The sequence below is a fragment of the Columba livia genome, chromosome 9, assembly GCF_036013475.1.
Source record: "Columba livia isolate bColLiv1 breed racing homer chromosome 9, bColLiv1.pat.W.v2, whole genome shotgun sequence".
Classification (NCBI taxonomy): Eukaryota; Metazoa; Chordata; class Aves; order Columbiformes; family Columbidae; genus Columba; species Columba livia.
The window spans coordinates 4,718,932-4,738,590 of record NC_088610.1 but is presented as its reverse complement, the minus strand read 5'-3'; the positions used below and the strand labels follow the sequence as shown (position 1 = coordinate 4,738,590).

General features: G+C 47.5%; 1 protein-coding gene across 8 annotated transcripts in view; it reads left to right on the top strand.

The window, feature by feature from the left end:
- The first annotated feature begins 6,584 nt into the window (after window positions 1-6,584).
- Window positions 6,585-19,659, top strand: part of MECOM (MDS1 and EVI1 complex locus) — a 335,632-nt gene continuing 322,557 nt past the window's right edge. For 2 of the 8 annotated variants that reach the window (XM_065073499.1, XM_065073498.1), the window contains exon 1: window positions 6,603-6,819. In XM_065073499.1, the coding sequence (XP_064929571.1) occupies window positions 6,783-6,819 (37 nt within the window). In that variant the 5' untranslated portion in view covers window positions 6,603-6,782. Of the gene's footprint in view, window positions 6,820-19,659 lie in introns of all 8 variants that reach the window. The other 6 variants (XM_065073510.1, XM_065073509.1, XM_065073512.1 and 3 more) reach the window with 4 other exon arrangements.

The window sequence follows — 19,659 nt, the reverse complement described above, 5'->3', positions numbered from 1 at the left end:
GTTAGCAGAAATATTTATGAACGCTAACAGAAAGCCCAGGATCCAAAATTTGATACTTGGGTTCAGTCTTGTGAATGAACACTATATTTAGAATTGAACTCAATTGAAAAAAATCCTTATTTTCCATGTAAATGGACATCTTGTTTAAATTCAGAGGCAAAAAACCCCACCAAACCTGGGTTAAGTGTAAGACTCACAATTCAATTTGCATCTTGAGTAATTCAGACTGTAATAGAAGCTTTGTCATGTTAAGGTTAGGTCTTTCCTGTGGCTGTTCAAGTGGGCTCTAAAGACTTTTTAACATGTTGCAGGATATTAAGGGGGGAAGGTTTGACCTACATCCATTTTTTCAGACCCACTTCTGCAGGTTTCATCACACTTCCTGTGTCTCGCATGTGGGACATTGCTGAGGGCAGGATAGGTGCCCAATTGCCTACATACAATTTCATCAGGAAAGGTATATGATTTATTGCCCTGTAAAGGGTTTTGACATGAAGCCTGTGAAAAGCACTATATAAATGCCAATACAATATAAAACGTCACACAAATACTTTACTCATTAATTCTGACCCTGTGCTTTTGTACTGGAGAGAAATGAGAGTGAAATATGAATGTGTTCCTTATGCTTTAAAGGGAAAAATGGGTTTGTGGATTTTATAAAGGCTGATGTGTTAACCTGCCATTGTGGTTCCTGCAAAGACCAGCAGAAAGAAGATCGCTCATTGCTTGGTAGTAGCACTGGGAATGAAAGCAGGTAAAACACAAACAAAGGCCAACTCCACATTTGCAATGACAGTCCTTGGTCATGATCCTTCTTTCACGACACAAACAGATTATTTAATTTCTTACTTGAAAATTTCATTTATTTCCATGCTACTTGCTGGAAGCCTTTCTGCCATCACCCCATTCCATTTCCCCGCCTTGTATTTTGTCATACTATTCTCATTAAACAGCTTAATAGCCAAGGCTTGCCTATCCTTCAAGGCACTGGAAAGGCCTATTTGTGAACGTGGCTTCCACAAAAGAAAACGTGCTTTATGCGAGTTTCACTGACGCCTTAGAGCTGAGCAGTGCATGTTGCACCATCTTCATTCATTCTGTTGCCCCAAGGGGACAACAACTTCTCAAAGCCCAGATCTCACCAATTCCCAGCTCTTTCCTTCTGGGATGCAAGAGATGAAGGGGAAAGTCATGGGACACACCAGAAAACCCCCTTTCAACTTCTGTGGGGATTTTCTAGACTTGCCCAGTTTACTTTGCATAATGGAAGCCAGCTTAGTGTAAATCACTAAACTCATGTCTAAAATCAGCTGAGGATTTCTCTCACCTGCTGACCCACCTGTGTGGTGTGGCTTCAGTCTTTTTTAACCCTTCAGCTATCAGATTGAACTATTGTTTGGTACCACGGTAAAATTTACTGATTTTTTTTTTAATTTCAGGTTGCTTTTCAAATTGCTTCCCCTTTCTGTGGTTCTCCATTATCTTGATTATTTCTATTTTCACTTCTAATAGGATGTTCACTTTCTGCTGATCTCTGCTGACATTTTTCCCTTTTGATTTGTAGTACTATTAATTCCCCTCTGTTCAATGTTTTGTCTACATTCAGAACATGTTTGTTTCTCTCTAGTGGCCTGTAATTACTTTCCCCTTCTTCCTCTTTAATTTTTCCAATTATGTCTCCACTGATGCTCCTTTAAGAACAAGACATACTGGGGGTAACCTCTTGAGGATTTGACTTTTTTAGCCAGAAAGTGCTTTAAGTCTTGGGTTGAGGATATTGACTGTACCTCTCTCTGATAAATTGGTAAATGAGATTTTGGTTGCGGTCAGGTAATATGTAAGTCCTGTGGCATGTTTGGGGATGGTCATGCATTGCCATCCTCTTGGGTATTGAGGGCAGAGGCCTGCAAACCCTCCTGTGGCTGATACCTTAAAACAGAGACCTCCAGCTCTTGGGGTTGGTCAAGCTTCTCTCTGCATCAGGTGAGGGATGGAGGAATGTGGAGACTAGGGGACCAAAGCAAAGTAACCCAGGAAATCTGTGATGACTTAGAAAATCAAACTCAGTTCTCTGGTGTCCCCTTTTACCAAACTGACCTCCACCCTCGTCCTTCAAGCTAGCCACTACCCTGTTAATTTTTCTGTTTTTCTTTCAATCTCAATGTTGTGAAAATCCAAATCCGTCCTACAGGGAAAAACAAAATCTGCTTCAAAGTTGGCATCTTGTACCATTTTCACAGGGAAATTTTTCTAGAGGAGTATTTTGCATGGCTCACTGGTGTTCTGTACTTGCCTCTGAACCTATGAATGCATTTCTCTCTTCCCAACCCCGGTGTTTTCAGTGGCACTTTTACCGGGGACAGGATAATCCCAGGCCTGTTGGAAATCCCGAGCCAGTCCTGCTTCCTGCCAAGCGCCTAGAACTGACTTAAACATTATGTCCCTTTAAAACTCGCTTTCGGTTTATTTTCGTCCCTGCTGCTGGCGGTTGGCAGCGTGGAGTGTGCCCCCTCATTTTCCCCCGAGCCCGGCCCGGAGAGCCCAGTGGCTGCCGCAAGGGGGCGCCGCAGACCGCGGGGTTCCGCGCAACGCGGCGCAGGGACGCGCAGGGGCCGGGACGCGCCCCACCCGCGGGAACGGGGACCGCGCAGCTCCGCGGGGCACCGCGGCTGTTCCTGCCCGCGGCTCCGCAGCGCAGCGCCGGGCTCGGCGGGCGCGCACCCGTTAACCATGAATTTCTCCCCAAAGACGGGTCGAGTAGTGTTATCGGGGGGTAACGGTGGAGCTGGCGTTTGCTTCCCACCCCCGCCAAAGTCGTTTAAAGGCAGCAGCGCAAACAGGGAGGCTTTGTGCAGGCGTGTGCGTGAAACACAGTGCAAAAGAGAAAAAAAAAAAAAAAAAAAGTGGTCATAGTAGGTTTGCTAAGGAATCCGGTAAGTTATAGGAAGCAAAATTAAATGTCTGGTGCTTACACGACGGCATGTTTTACAAGGGAGAAGGAAACTGCGCAGAAAATGCATGGGCTTTTATTGTTGGTTTTCATTGCCTGTATTGTGGTGGATGCTTTATGCTACGGAGAGCAAGTTTAATTGAACCAGATCGCTGATTTCATATAGCAGGGGGCACGGGGTGCGTTTTTTTGTTTTGTTTTGTTTTCGGAGTTAACCGTTTCGGGGACTAGAGGCAGGCAGGACTGGGCTCCGCAGTCTCCGAGTTTCGAGACAGCAAATAAAAACACATTACATAAAAACAAACACGGAGCCCGGCTATCAAAACCTCAATCTCTCTCTATTATTTTCCCCTGTACTTGGTGCCTTTTTAAAAAAAAAAAAAAATTATTTATTTTTTTAAAAAATCACATCTGTCGTTCCCAGCCTTTCCCAGGGCTGCAAAGCAGAGTGGACAGCTTCCATGTGACCACCTAGCACAGGAGGCATTTTCTACTGGAATACTTTGGAGCGATTTTCTCCCTTCCTTACCTTCCGAGGGCTCAGAAAATGTGCAGTCTTCCCAGTGATTAAAGTCTCCGTATTTGTCTTCAGACTTATCGGGTTTATCCAAACTTTTGTCTGCGTGTGTGTGTGCCACCTCCCCCCCCCCAAGCCCCCCTTTCTGTGCATTTGTAAAGTAGCCCCATCTAGCAATGATAAATATCCCTGTTGATCACTTGATTGATTACCTCTCGGAAAGGTCACGCGGGCTTGCAGTAATTTCCTTTTGCCTAAGGCTCCCTTTTCACTTTTACTCCCGCACGACAGCTCCAAGTATACAAGATCTTTATTTTTTATTTTTAACCCCTAAATAGCTCCCCGAAAACAATGCGTTGGCGAAAAGCAGGAGGGAAATCAGCCGGCGGGTCCTCGCTGCCCCAGCCCTCGCCGCGCTCTCCCGGGGCGGGTTTGGGGAGGGAGAACCTCCCTCCCCGGCTCTCCTGTGGACTGAGAATTCGGATTTAAACAACCAGACAAGCTATTAATTTACCCATGCTACCCAGGGTCCTGAACCCAATTAATTTCTAATAATTACAGCCCAAGGGGGCTGGAGAGATCCCTCTGCCTCTTTCTAGCCTTGCCACTTCGCGGCACCGAGGTCAGCATATAATAATAAAGTGTATATTTTGAAAGTGATCAGCAGAACAGTGAGTTATTGCAATGAATGAAAATTGTTTCCATTTTGGCTAATTGAGTCCGTGGCTGAAAGCTGGAGTTCTGAGACTAAATAAAGAGGACTGTTTCATTTCAACGTAGACTGAAAATCCCTGCATAGTTTTTTCGGTCACCCAGCAAGAAGCTTAATTTCTTAACAGCAAACCTGAAATCAAGCGTTGGGTAAACAGTATTAATAATTGCATTACAATGATTAAATTAATCTTACTGGTAGCTAGGAGAATATAGATTGAGATTGAATAACACGACGTAAAGTTCACTGCACAAAGACAATAGCACAACAAATACCTCGATGAAGAATTCCAACTTTTCTCCAAGTAGGCTGCGGGGCTTGTTCAATTATAATATAAGGAAGGGAAAATTTCCTGTTACAGGGAATGAACTGAAACCTGGGTGTCAGGGGCTGCATTTTGTCTCCCAGACTGTATTAGAAATAGATACAATTCCAACCCTCCATCAAAACAACAACAACAAAAAAACTACAAAAAAAACCCCAAACAACACCCAATTTTAAATATTTCTTTCTGGCCGTGAATCTGCCGAATACGAGCCCGCATCCCCGCAGCCAGCCGCTTCCCACCCGTGCGGGAGCGGCGGCAGCCGGGGCGGAGGAGCCTCCCCGCACGAACGAAACGGATTTCCCGGGGAGATGGCTGGGACCTTTCGGGGAGGGGGGCGAACCTGGCGGGGCTGCGACGGGCGATGCCGAGGGCTGCGACGCGGGCGGGCGGGCAGCGTGGGGCGGCCGCGGGGAGTCCCGGGACTGCGGCCGGGTGCCCGGGGCGAGCGGCGCGGCACCTGCCGGGCTCCCGGGGCCGCTGGGACGGCGGACAGGTGGCGGTGACAGGCGGGCGCGGCCGGGTCAGGGCTGCTCGCCCGGGAAACACGCATCTGTGCGCCCGGCCCGGCCACGGGGCTCCCACGCGTGCTCCCCGCGGCGCCGGACTCGATCGCCCGAGTGGGAGTGGGCTCCCTGGACAGGGGAAAGGACATGCACCTCTGCCCGGGCGACGGTTTTGCCCGGGTCTCCGTTTAAACCGGGGGGGGCGACAGGCGCGGGGGAAGTTTTACAAAGTTGCCGAGTGTTTTCGGTTCTCCCAAACGGAGAGAGCTGAGGCAGAGGGGCCCAGCTCCTCCCGGGACAGCCCCGGCTGCGCACCCCGGGGGGTGCGGGAGGTCCTTGGCTGAGGGAGGCCAAGCCCGGTGCGTGTGCGCGGCCGCGCAGTGTCCTGCCCATCTTGTTCAAGGGGCATTAGGTGCATCCCTGCCCGGCTGCGCTGAGGTAGTCTAATGGGCACAGAGCAGCTGCGTGGCCCTGAAAAAAAAAATCCAATTTGTAAATTAAAAATAACGTTGGGCATCAAGGACGGCTCCGCGGAGCGGGTTCAGGTGCTTGCGCCTGTCTGCCGGGCGTTTGGGGGAGCAGCGGGGGAACCGCGGTGTCCCCACGCCACGGCCCTGGAGGTTGTCACCACTGGGGTCCGGGGGAGTGCGGGCCCGCGGGGGCGCTCCGCGGGCGGCCCCGATCCACATCACCGGCAGCCGGGTCGGATGGGGGGTGTGAGGGGGCTGAAGGGGGAAGGGTTGATGCTGAGGATTTTATTAAAACAAAAAGTTGAGCAGCGTGTATGTACTGGCGCAGCCCCGAGTCTGAAAGATTGTAATTTTCTTTTATGGTGTCTGGCAGGATTTGCAACAGATATTAATGGGAACATAAATAGCGCATGGAAGGTATTGAACAAAACTGTTTAATGCAAGGAGGTTGTACCAGAGGAAAATCTATATGTAGCTTGGATTGATTCATACCTCGGACACAGCCATCCCCTAAAGGAGTTCCCAATTTCTGCGCGCTCCCTCTTTGATTGGCAAACCTTGTAATTAAAACAGATTAGAGCGGTCGGTGTTACTGTTTTAAAAGCGGTTTTTTTTCTGCCCAAATGGTGGTGACTGAGCCGACTTCAAGGTGGGGAAAGAAAGTGTGAGTGCTGGGAAAGTGTACGTTTTAATGGTACGCATACATAATAAAACGTATTATCAAATTATATATCTCTCTCTGTATATACCTAGAGATCTATGATAATTGGAGCCGGGTGAGAATAAACTATTTAAATATTGCAAGGACGCCAGAATAGCATTAATATCCCATTTTAAAAAATGCATAAAAAAGGGGTCATTTCTTCCCCTCCAAGCCTCTGCCCCGGGGAGATCTCCCCCCCGAAACCCCTCCCGGCTGCGCAGGCAGCGGAGCGGCTGCCCCGCGGCCGCGGTCGCTCAGCCCGGCGGCGGCTGCCCGCCTCGTCCCGGCCCGTCCCGGCCCCGGTGCCGGCTGTCAGGGTCCCCACCGGCGGTGATGGATCGCTGCAAACTTTTTTTTGGCGGCGCTGAAATGTTGAAGAGCGGGGGGGAGCCGCCCGTGCGCATGTGCGAAGGTGTCCAAACTGACAATGCTGGAGAGATAGCGAGCCGGGATTGAGAGAAAGGGAGAGTGTGTGTGCGGGAGAGGGAGAGGAGAGAGGGAGAGGGGGAGCGAAAAAGGAGGAAAAGCTCCGGGAGGAAAAAAAAATAAAAGCCCCCCCACCCCAAGCCCACGCCAGCATCGGCCGCGGGACTGGCAACATGCGATCCAAGGGCAGGGCGAGGAAGCTGGCCGCAAGTAGGTGCAATACCCCTTTCTCTTGGCTTTTCACCCTCCCTCTCTGCCATGTTGCATAGACATGTCTGATGCGGCGCGGAGCTCGCAGGCAACCTGCAGCATCCCTCCCCCCCCCCACCCCGGCCCGGCCCGGCTCGGCTCGGCTCGGCGGGCGGAGAGCGGGATGGGGGGGGGGTCCGGCGGCCGGAGCCGGTGTGGGGGCTGCGGGCGGCCGGCGGGAGGTGGGGAAGGAGTTGAGGAAAAGTTCAGTGGCGAGCGCTGGAAGTTACTGCTGCTGCCGGGGGCTGGAGGGGGGGTCGGGGAAGTGTGTGGGGGGGTGTGTGCGAGAGGCTCCGGGCCCTATAGTGGGCGCTGTCGGCTGTCGGCAGGGCTGGGGGCCGCGGGGGGGGGGGGCGGTGAGTGTGTGTGTGTGTGCATGTGTGTGCACGGAGGGGCAGCGGCAGCGCTGCGGGGGGGGCGGCGAGCCCCGGGTTCAGGTAGCCGGTGCGAAGCTACAGAGATCACCCCCTCGGACCCTGCTGCACTTGTGCCAGCCCTGCTCCTCCATCAAACCCGCTGCCGGCGGGTCACATCAAACCAAACCGCGCGTGGGAGCGGGGCGTGCGTGGGGCCGGGCAGGGGAGCGGCGGCGGAGCGCGGCGCGGAGCCGGGGGGGCCAGGATGCCCCGCGTGGGTTGAGGAGGGGGGCAGCGGGGCGGCCGGGCAGCGCGGCGCAGTTCCCAGCCCGCTGGAGTCACCCGCTAAAAGTTGATGTAAATGTTGTAATTTCAGGCGCTTTTCCAGCACTTTTTATACAGTTTGGCCGCCCGAAGGTCTCTGTTCCGCGAGGCGAGGGCTCGGCCGTCCACACGCAAATCCCGATTTATTTAATTATTTGTCTGACGCTCACTCCATCTGGTTCTCCTTTATGATAGGGATCTTTGCTTTTAACTGCTGCAGTGTTTCTTTTTTTTTTTTTTTTTTTTTTTTTTTTTTTAAGAGGGAATCAACAACAAAACTTCTCCAGCTTTCGCGTCCTATTTTAAAAGCAGCTGATGTCTTTATTTTCTCTGACACATCTGGGCAAGTTTCATTTGATATCCGTGGCGATGGCAACTCACATTCCCGAGCGAAAAAAAAAATGAGCAGGCGGAAAAAAGTCGGATGAAATGTTGCATAAGTTGCGTGACGTAAAAAGCAGATGCTTATTTACTCTTTATTTGTGAAGGGGGAAAAAAATAGAGGAGCGTGGAAAACGGGAAGCGAAAGATCTCTCCGGATCATCATCAGCTTTTCTGTGAACCTTAACAATAACAGCAGCAACCTGCATTTGATTAGGTGATTTTTAAAGTGGATAATCCAGCGCTCACAATTTGAAAACAAATATATTGTTAAATCTCCAGGTGACCATCTCTACTTGGGAGCTAATTATGGGGAAAAAAATCTCATGTCCCCGACTAAATCCGTCAGGTTTCCTTCGCCTTTCTCTCGCCTTTCTGCGCTGCTCCTGCTCCGCGGGCAAGATCCGACTGCCTGTAAAGTTTCTGCTCTGGGCTGCGCGTCTTGGCTTTCTCTGCAGCAGCAGGAGCACTTTCCCCCCCCAGACAGATGCGTTGCATTAAATAATCCTTCAGTTACAATCCGCTCATAAAGAAAATAATATTTAAAAAACCGAGGGCTTTTTTTTTTTTTGGTGTATGTGTTTCGAAAGGCTGTCTCCCCGCCGAAGAGCGTCTCAGTTTCATGGCAAGTGGAAGGAGGGTTGGAGGCGACCCCTGTAATTTAGTCTTTCGAGAAGGAAAGGTTTTTAGCTTTGCAGTCCTTTCTGGCTGGGTTGCAAATAGAAAATATTTTGTAGCCTTCACCCTCTTACGTGGAAAAGGGTATAGATCGGGAACAGGCGCACTTCTTTTATTATTTCACTTTTACTGATTCGTGCGTGAGATAAAAATTGCCCCGATTGTGTGACTGTCGCTAATACCCATGAAAGGTTTTTCTTCTTAATTAAGGGAGAATACCTAATGCGCGCATTTTCTTGACCTCTGTGTAAAATCTCTAAAAATTAATTTTGAGTCTTCGCCCCCCCCCCCCCCCCCCCCAAATTTAAAAGGAAAAAACCCCACAAAATTCAGAAGAAACAAAAAGAGCCACTCGGGGAATAGCTAGTGATTTTTTTTAAACGTCCAGCTGTAAAAATAAGGGAAAAGACACGCTGAAGTCTTCTTCCCTGTCACACTTTCGGGAGGCAGCTGGTGGGGAGCGCGGCCTGGGGGTGCGGGCCGGGCCCCCTGCAGCCGCGCTGCACCTGCGCGGGCATCTCCGCTCCTCGCAGCGTGGGGACGGCCCCCCGGGGCAGCTGCTTTTCCACTCGGGTGGGTTTGTGCCCGCCTGGTGAAACCGTATCCCCGAATAACCCCCGCCCCAGCACGGGCCGCCGCAGCCCTGCAGCCGGTCGGGGGTAGCCCCCAGCCACCCAGTAGCCTCATAAAGAGACAGAAGGTGATCAGATTAGGGGAACACACGTGAATAAGGAGGCACTTGTTACTTTTACACTTTATCACCACTTTTTTACAGGCAATTTAGGGCAGCCAAGGTAGATCCAGATCCCTCTAACCATCTGAGATAGTAAAATAACACTTTCCTAAGTTTCAGCAGGTTTTCCTGCGCCTGTAATTTGCCTCGGTCTAGTACTTAAAAGGCTTGATTGGAAAACAGAGCTGGCAAGTTTATTTGCCTGTTTAAGACTCTGTCCGGGAATTTGTTTTCGAGCAGGGAGATGTTTGCCATGCCCAGGCCCCCGGCCCTTCCAGCGAGGCTGTTTTCTTTGCCTCGCTTTACCATTACCCCCGCCTTAGCGCCGTTCCTGCTGCTGGCACTTGGTGTCGATCTCCCCCAGCCCCGCCCGAGGAGGCAGCGCGGGCGGCCGCCGGCACCGCGCACACGGACCCCGCCCGGCCCGGCCCCGCCGCTGCGGCCGCGGCTCCACACCGCCCCGGGCACCGGCACCGGCCGCCGAGCGCCGGCCCTGGGCACGGCTGGGCCAGGCGTTGTCCCCGCGTGGCTTCAGCGCGGCGGGTGCGGGCACGGGAGGCTGCGGGGACGGGCAAGACGATTCCATTACATGCCGGGCACATTTTCACCGGGCACTTCATTAACCCTTTTCAGGGTGGAAAGCGTGCGTGTGGCTTTTCGCTCCTTTCCTTCCTTTTCTTCCCCCCCCCCTCTTCCTCTCTCTCTTTTCTTTCTCCCTCTTCCTCTCCTCTCCTCTCCTCTCCTCTCCTCTCCTCTCCTCTCCTCTCCTCTCCTCTCCTCTCCTCTCCTCTCCTCTCCTCTCCTCTCCTCTCCTCTCCTCTCCTCTCCTCTCCTCTCCTCTCCTCCCTTTTTGTTCCTTTCTTTTCTTCCCCCTCTTTCTCTTTCTCCTTCTCTTTTTATTTTTTTTTTTTTTCGCCTTTTCTCTTTTCGTATTCTTCTCATTTTCTCCTTTTCTCTTTCTCTTACTCTGGGCCACCAGACACCACTGAATTTGAGACCAGCTTTGTGGAGCTGCACTGGGCGATGCTGCCCGAGCCCGAGCCCGTGGCCGAGCTCCGCGGTGCCTCCCGGGCGCTCCCCAGCTGCACCGGCCCGGCTGCGGTGCAGGGCAGAGAAATGACATAAAGGAAAAGGACAGTCCAAAAAGCGAGCTCGTTATTAATACAGCCCTGCTTGTAAATGAAAAATGTAACTCTTGTTAATTAACGCTGTTTACATGGGGTACAAGAAACTTAAGAAATGTTTCTACAAAAGGGAAGGAACTGTTTACAAAACTCTTTCAAAAGTGTGACATATTGCTGCAGTTCCAGCACTAAAAAGCCAAACACACTTACACGCCTTTGAAGTTGGCTGGCTGAGGCAACATTATTTGACTCGGATTCAGATATTGCTTGTGGGTATAACTAATGGCTTTTACCTAGTTAGTGGGCTGGGAGGGGCAAGGGCCTGGGCGCCGTGGCCATTGGGTCCCTCCGGAGAGCCGGGGCTGGCTCCGCGCCAGCTCTGTACAATGTCAACATTGAATATTTGAATTCCCAGACTCTATTTAACAACTTTCTAAATAAATAAACTCATTGTGTGTCTGTGTTTAAAATTATTTCACCTCTTTCATGAAAGCTACAGCATCTTATTACACCAGCCTCTCAGGCTGCTTTTCCCCCTTTTCTTTCCAAACAAACACAAACAGGGCTTGGCACAGTTTTTTTTTTTACTACCTCGTACCTCTTCCTCTCTCCTCACTTTCTGTCTTCTGTCTCAAGAAGCGTGAGTGAAAGCTGCTTGGACGTCCCACGACGTCCTTAGCAGGACAGATCTGTGCACCCTGCTATCTAATCATAACAAAAGCCAAAGCCAGGTTCACCAAGTTGGTTAAATATTAATCATTTCTAAAAGGAGGCCCATGTGAGTGCCATTGCTGCAGCAGTACCCTGTACATACTCAATCATTTTGGCTGCTCTACCGTAGGCGGGCTCCAGGGACAGCTTTCATTGTTGTTGCCATAAATGGCTATTAGTGTTCATATTCACCTATTCACCTAGTTATTTAAGTGCACATAAGTGTGTATGTGTCTGTGCTTACTGCATACATGTGCATACGTGAGCGTTCACAACATATCTTTCTATTTATGCCACAGAGATACGTATATATAAAATACCTATATATATGTGTGCACATACAGAGAGAAAGGCAGGTAAATATGTTTGATATCTGCAATTGCTATTAACATATGTAGTGCTTAAAGAGAGATTGTGGTATGCACAGGCTCCTGGGGTGCTTGCAGCCTGTGCACCTATGTTTGTACATTCACACAGGCTCTGAAATGTGTGGATGTGTGTGTAGGGAGCACAGAGCTTATATACAGGAGCCTATCCGTTGTTCCCTGGGATGCTTCCCAAATGCCCAAATTATGTACTTCTGTTGGGAGTATTCATTGTAAAATGTTTATTGACTGCACAAATAAGTGTCTGAGCAGAAAAAATACTTCTGGCTGTTGTGGGGAGCACAGGTCCCTGATAGAGTTGTGTGTGTAAGTTGCTGAAGAAGAAAGTGGAATGTATTTTCTGCCAGGACAGGTACATGGTGCAGGAGGATAGAGGAAAGCGTCAGTGGCTGTCCCAGCCCACTGGAGGGTGGATGAGGAAAGGCCAGAAGGGAGGCAGATGGAGTTTTATAAATCCCAGCTAATGAAGCCTTGTACACTGAAATTGCCTTGTTTTGCAGTAAACCACTTTCTAAACAAACGTACTTTAACTTTGGAAGGGCTGGTTCAGACACTTAGCTTTCTGATCAAGAATTCATTACATTTGTTTATTTAAAATTTAAATAGCTTTACTGCCATTTTTGGAGCAACTCAGCGTTCTTTTGCTATAACTCAATACAATCAGTTTTACATCATTTCAGTTTAGTTAGGCAACAAGTGACTTATGAAAAGGAGAGAGAGGCTTAATCACACATGGCTTTTGAAACTAACAGATACAAGTGTCATATTATCCGGTAGACAGAGCTAGAACTGCACAAATACAGATTAAAATATAGTTTATATTTCAAGTAGTAACAATTTACCGAGAGCTGGGTGGATTTCAACATCACTGGAATTCCTTTGTCTTAATTAAGGTTGGATGTTTTTCTTAAAAGATATGAGCTAATCCAAACAGGAATTAATTTAGGGAATTCCTGTAGCCTGTGTTATACAGGGGGGCACACCAGACCACTCACTCTTCCTGGTTTTATAATCTATGCACCTAGTTAAAGCGGTGCCGTTTCATATGGAGACCTAGACTTAAGGCTGGGATCACAGGAATGCACTTAAAAAACTAAAAGGCCATTAAAAAGCAAACTGGGTTCAGCTCAGACTATGCAGAACCAGTGTCTGGCTCAAAGTACTTTCCATAAGTACTGCTGCTAACCCACAGCACAAGCATCCCTGGAACTATGCTGGGCTCAGGGGTGCCCTGAGAGCAAAGGCTCTCAGGTGGGTTTTGCAAAGATGGGCAGGAGGAATGGGGTGTACACGCTGGGGTTAGGAGTTCCTGCTATGTTAATGTGCAATTGGTTACCGCTGCAGTTCCAAACGTCCAGACTGGAAACTAGACAAGACCAGTATAGATTGTGATATGGACCAATAAGCATCAGAAAATGCCTCCAAACACCCTTTGCTGCAGGGGCTGCTGGAGGGAGGTGTTTGCTGGCAGATAAACTCAGCTAAGAAACAGTGAGGTGGGGAAGGAGAAGCTGAGGAGAAGTGGATGTTGTTATCCCCGGGACTCTGTCTCTTTGCATCGCCACTTTAAATACGAAAATTAAAATGCTCAGGGTATAAAGAAACCATGCCTGATCATTCATTGACTTTAGGCTCCCTCCCTTTTGTTTGCATTTCCAGGCTATAGCGAGGCATTGCCTTCTCCAGTGCTGCTGGAAGAAAAGGCAGCCACAGAGCCGTGTGGGAGGAGGGAAGCTAGCCTGCAATGAATATTGTATTTGGTGCTAAATATGTAACAAAGAGAAAGAAATGTGAGCTAATCCAGCAATAGAAGCTGGGAAGTGAAATACAATTCATTTTATTTCAGGGTTTAATATTGTGGTCTGTTTCAGCAAAGCATTATCTTTTAAAACTGGGATATATGCAATGACATAAAACCCTACTACCTTAAGGGAATGTCAAAGTTTGATCTACAAAATAAAGGAAATTCAAAGTTAAGGCTGAAATGTACCACATGGCCTCCCAGTCCCAGAAACAACAGGAGGCAAGGAAGTAGCTAAAGGTACGGGCTGTGCTTTAAAACGAGTCCAGCAACTACCAAGCTGCCAGCGCTCAGTGCAGATACACAGTGCGGTTTGAGCTGGGATTTGTATTGACTAGAGAGGGGCTGGCTTAACAAGATCTGTGATGATCTTGAGCCTTTTTGGAAATCTTGGCTGATCTGTGATGAGCATGAGAGTTTTATGGTGGAAGGATTGCAGGTCTGGGCTTAATTTATACAATAGAAACACTCTTTCCCCTTTGGCACCAACAGCTTTTGTTTAGAAAATCCTATATTGGAAAAAAAAAATGTTCAGAAAAGAGATATACCCAAGTTACAGCTTTATTCCTTTTCTGAAGAATTGCTTACATGTCTGTATGGGTGCACTACTTTTTAGCCCTGTTTAAACTCTAAACTAAATTTAAATTGCCTGTAAAATAATACGCAGAATGGAAACTGCCACACAACTGTAGCCCTTGCTCCCTGACCCAAACCCATATTCCATTGCAAAGCAGTGCGCTGCTCTGTTTCGTGATTACAGTAAGTCAGAAACCAGAAGAGCAAGACTTCTATGAATAGGTTATTTTTGGCAATTGCATCACCAATTATGTATACAATTTCAAAAAATATGAGTTCTGCCAGTTTGATCTCTGAGAGGGCTACAGAAAACGAAAACTTTGAGACTGTTGTAACATCATACTATTTTGTCTGTTAGATATCATTAGATTACCAGAATACCGAGACCTTCATATCAACCAATCTAACAAAAATTTCCCAGGTGGTTTAAATTAAAAAATTAGCCATAAATATATTTCGTATAATGCAATTTATTATGGATGTTTATTGTGTGTAGTGGGAAAATGTTTGGTTTCGGATGATCTTACTATATAACATGTGCCCTACTGAAACTGTTTATACTGCGGCAGCCTGCAAAGGCCCCAGTCTAATTCTGAGACCAGCCGGGGTACATGCTCAGAAAGCCACAGGAAGGCAAAGCCCTTCCCCTGGAAAGCCAAATGAGCAACAGCATCTTGTATGGGACATGTGCAACAGAAAACTTGGCGGTGGGGGAAGAGCTGAATGGTAGAGAAAACTGGAGGATTGTCACTTTCCTAGAAAAAGCGATGACAAAATTACACCAGCCCCCAGCAGGTCCTGTTATACTGGGATGAGGGGCTTCCTGGTGTTCAAGGGATATCTTACCTCAGATCCACCCTTGTTTCAGCCAGGCTGGGTGAGTGCAGGCTCTGTACTAACATCCACCTGTGACTCCAGATTTGTCTTTCTGCACCGGAGTGCAGGCACTAACCTGGCCCTAGGGACTAAGGGGTCCCTGTGATGGACACATCCATCCTCCACTGGGATGCTGTGACAGGGAGGTGATGGCTTCAGGAAAAACATCTCCTGCCCCCTCCCGTTTTTTTTTACACGAAGTCCACATGCTGGCAAGGGTGAAATCATTCCTCAGTTTAAAAGAAAAAACCCTCCAAAACCTCCACCTCCCCCTCTCCCTCCAGCTCCTTCACACATCTATTAACACCAAACTGGCAAAGCCAATGGAAAAGGATTTTGCATTTTGGCAGCAGAGCTGACTCAGTGCTTGCAGCAGGCCTGATCCCAAACCCACTGGAGCTAAAGGAGCTTGTACCGACTTCAACGGGCTTTGGATCGGGTCTGGCCGGGAGGAATCTGCTTCCCCTCATCCTTGGGGTGGTGGGGATGTTTATCAGCAACTTTTGCTCTGTGGTGAGCCCCAACATGCGATGTTGTAACAGATACCAGGATTTACATCAGTGTAAGTGAATTAGGTTGGCCCTATAATCTGGCCTCATTTAAGAGTCATTTTAGCCATTATGATGAAATATGAACGCTGCTGATGGGGGGATTGTGGTGGCTTTGCATACTTGTTTCCCACCGTGCCCCATCCCTTCCCTGAGCTCTCCATCTCTCTGGTGAGTCGAGGACCGCTGGGTGGTGCGGTGGATGCTTGGGGAACGCGGGAGGGGTCTGGCATCCATGGGTTGTGCTATGGGACTTGGCATCCTCAGGACTGCAGTTCTGCAAGAAGCCTGAATTTGTACCTTCTAAACAAATAGCTCTGCTGCTGAAAGCACCTGGTGCCTCCAGTAAGGGCTCCATTTAATGCCTCCCAACTTCATCTCAGGTAGACAGAAGGTATGCGAGAGACAAGCAATGACTGCTGGAAAAAAATCACCCCATACATGTCTAAAACACAGCCTGAGTCACTGGTGGTGCTTATATTTTTGATTTAAAAACCACTTAACATTTCCAACATTTGACAGAAATGATTAGCCTTTCCCTCTTGAAAACTCTTTGTGATTTCAACTTGCTGTGGCCACCTTTTCACCATGTTTTATTTATTTGTATCATGGTGAGGAATTAAGCAATTCTTTTTGTGAGTTTTAATCTTTCCCATTGTCTTTGTGGCTCCATATAACGGAAGAAAAGGAATTGCTGTTTGAAATAATTTTGAAGTGATGTTTCTAGTTTACTTGTTTTAGGCTCTTGATGTAGTTTTGTCTGCAGGGACTGACATGGAGTATTGGTCTAAGAATACACAACATTGAAAAGCAAAAGATATCAGCTGTATCTGAGTTAACAGCACTGCTTTATACTCTTGGCATTTTGTTGTTACTGTACCATGATAGTGATAATTCACAGCAATAAGGAAGACTTGTTAGTTGTCAAAGGTAAACAGCACTACTTGTTCATCCTGTTTCTTTCAGTTCATATAGTAAGAAATATGTCAGTAGTCACTGTCTGCCTGTGTGTTATTAAGCATTTATGCTCTGTGTGAATATTTACTACCCAAGAGTTTGTGGTACAAGGTGCAATGCAAGACAGCAGATAAAGCCAAGGTAACTGAGAAATGAAAAAATTATGCACTAGTTCACTCCACATGATGCAGATCAGAAAGATCTGAAGGAATAAAGCTGTGCAGTATCTTTAATACCAGTGAACAGGCTCAGAATGAGAGAAAAGGTGAAATTATCTGTATTGGATCGATGCCCTGAGTGAAAACTGAAGTGAGACTGAACCAGAAGAGGTAGCACAGGGCAAAGATTCCCAACTGGTTCTTTCTCTGCACACCATGCTGAAGGATCCGCCGCGGACCGAACCCAGAAGATTTATTTCCAACATGACATTGTTATTTATTATGACTTGAATTAAAGCAGCGACTGCAGAACACAGCCAGGACTGGATGCTTGTTGTGCTGAGCTCTGTGCAAACACAGGCAGCCTGCACAGAGTTTAGGCCTTAAGAAATGCAGATTAAACTTCATGCCTGCTGCCCTACGTATGTGATTACAGCATTGTTGGAGGCAGTAGTAAAATCCTGAGGAGAAACGGATGCTTTGAGGAAAATCCATGGAGTCAGGGCTGCGGAATTCTAGGCTTTCCTCTTGCACATGGGTGGATGTGCTTCAGCTTTAATCCCATCAGCCTCTCCCTCTGCCAGTAATTGACCCTCAGTTCCATTTTAGACCCTATTAGTTTTGGCTGCATCCATAACCTTGGGTGATCAAGCCATACTGAGCTATGAGTCTCCTTGCAGCATCATCCACTTGCTTTCAAAGAAAATAGCTCTGAGATTTTCCAGGGAGGAAGAGGGCAATACCAGCAGATAATCCAGCCCTATAAAATCCCCGGGTTGTGGTTCCAACCCACTTTCCAACTGGGCGCTGCAAGTGGGATGTGAGCAGTGTGCCTGGCAAGTGCCTGCAACTAAATAAGTCCCCTAAGCCTATAAGGTTTATTAAGGTTCTTTTTAAGTCTGTGCCAACAAAAAGGGTCCACACAACCTCTGAGTGAGGCTTCATAAGCTCAGTTTTATGTTCGGATAATTTGGAGCCAAACCGTCATGGAGTTCACATGGAGAAATACCCCATGGAGCATCACAGACTGTGAAGAAAATACACTGAGGAAAGAGAGGACTGATAATTTTATGGCTTTCCTTCAGGTTAGGCAGTAAAATGGGCTTTATTTAGCAATTTCCTAACTTCTGATTGCAACTTGGTTACCAGTGCCAAAGTTTTAGATAATTTTTTTTTTATAAATACGGAGACACATTAAAAAGTAAGGCACTACGGCTTTGTGCACAGCACAGGGAGCTGCTGCAGGAAGCAGTACCACGCAGTCCTCGTTCCCAAACTGATTTTTGGATCAGATTGCTCGGCAGGACGTGGCAGCGGCACTTGCCTCTGCTGTGAAAAGCTGGATGCTGAGCCCAGCACAGCTGGGTAGTCCTTGGGAGGAACTGCCCTTTTAAAGCCAACTGGATAGTTTGACCCAGGTTCAGGGATGAGCAACAGGTGAGGTGATCATTGCCATCTCAAGGCTCATATTCCAAAAGAGAGGCTATTGATTTCAGTCGCGTCTTTGATGGGATTTACAAGATAAACCTCACACGAATAGTTATTTTACACTCAGAATGGTTCATATTTTAAAAATTACGATGTAATAATTTACACTCACTTCTCTTTGGAACGTCACTTATAGAAGGAAAATTAGATGCGCCTGGGCATTAGAGGGAGTACAGCTGATACGTGCAACAACTCAAAATGTTGAGAGAGGTGATTGTGGGTATGGGAGAAGATGCCATCATGACCTCGGCAGCTTGTTTATTAGACACTAAATGACGGATGTTTCTTCTTCTAGTTATAACTGGTCTGAGGACTTAGAAATAACCTTAAAACCTTTTCTGGGGTTTTAAACAGAACTTAGATCTCATCAGTGTTCCGTACTATTTATGTAGCTTGAATAAGAAAAGTGAATGCAGAGAACACTGTGGGAAAGGAGAAAAAAGGAGCAGAAACTAGAGAAAAAAACAGTGTTCATTCCTATGCCTATATTTCTTTTTCAAAGGTTGCCCCTCCTGGTTCCACTGAGCAAAGGATGAGAAAATATTTGATGTCCTTTTACCCACTTTGTTTATGCACCTTGAGCATACAACAGCCCGTAACCATCAAACTTGTCCTGCCAGCCTTCTCTATTTCACTGGAAAGAAAGGGCTATCTCTCGCTGTCAGCAGCAAAAGTAGCACCAAAAATCAGATGGAAGCATCTAGACAGTAGGCAGGGATCGTGGAGAGGGAGAGGACCAGGAGATGGGACGTACCTGATGGATTGCCGCCAGAACACCCTGAACAAAGGAGACAAACAAATCACTGTGCTGGCACCTTTCTGCGCAAAAATACTAAAATAATGCAGGACACCTGATTTAAGAGGTGATTGGTGTTTTTCAGATACTCAATAAGCCCTGAATATGCTGTTCTCCTTGATTTCCTCTCCCCAGTGCTATACCACTTATATATATATATAAACATATATATATAAACATATATATATATATATATATATATATATATATATATATATATATATGCATGAGCTCAGCAAGCCAACATGGCTAAATCACATCCATGAATCCTGACCCCTTGCTTAGTCTCCTGTTTCAGAGGCTCAGTGAGAACCAAGGTGCTGGGCTCATTCTTTGGGTCCACGTCTTTCCTCCGGGTCCCTGCTCTGCAGAAATAACTCTGCTCTGCAGGTCGGTGAAGATCCAGCTGAAGCCTGCGAGGGCTGGAGGGAGCAGTGTTGCTTTAGGCTCCCTGCCTGCGGAATGACATATCAGAAGTAATAAGTCTGAGCCTGAACTGATGTCTAACAGCATTGGAGAGTGGGCTGGAAGGCTGAACTTGTGCAAAAATGAAAGCAAAGAATTTAACAGCAGTAAAAAAAGAAGTTAAGGAAAGAACAAAAAGGAAAGGAAATAAAAGTGATATGAAAGGCTAGAAAAACAGCTACATCCAAATATTTACCTCTGCTGCTGTATTTTGACACTGGACTGAGTTAATAAAAGTACATGGCAAGTACATTAAGTTGGAAGAAGGTACTCAACTTCAGAAGTTATCTGGATCAACTTGATACAGAAAATATTTTAGCAAAAGACATTTTCTGTGTGTTCAAATCTGCCAATAGCTTAAAGACATATTCTGCAGGAGGCTAGCAAGAGAAAGTATGTTTTACTGGTGGGGTTTTCAGCCAAACTCTCTCGCTCTTGGAGTT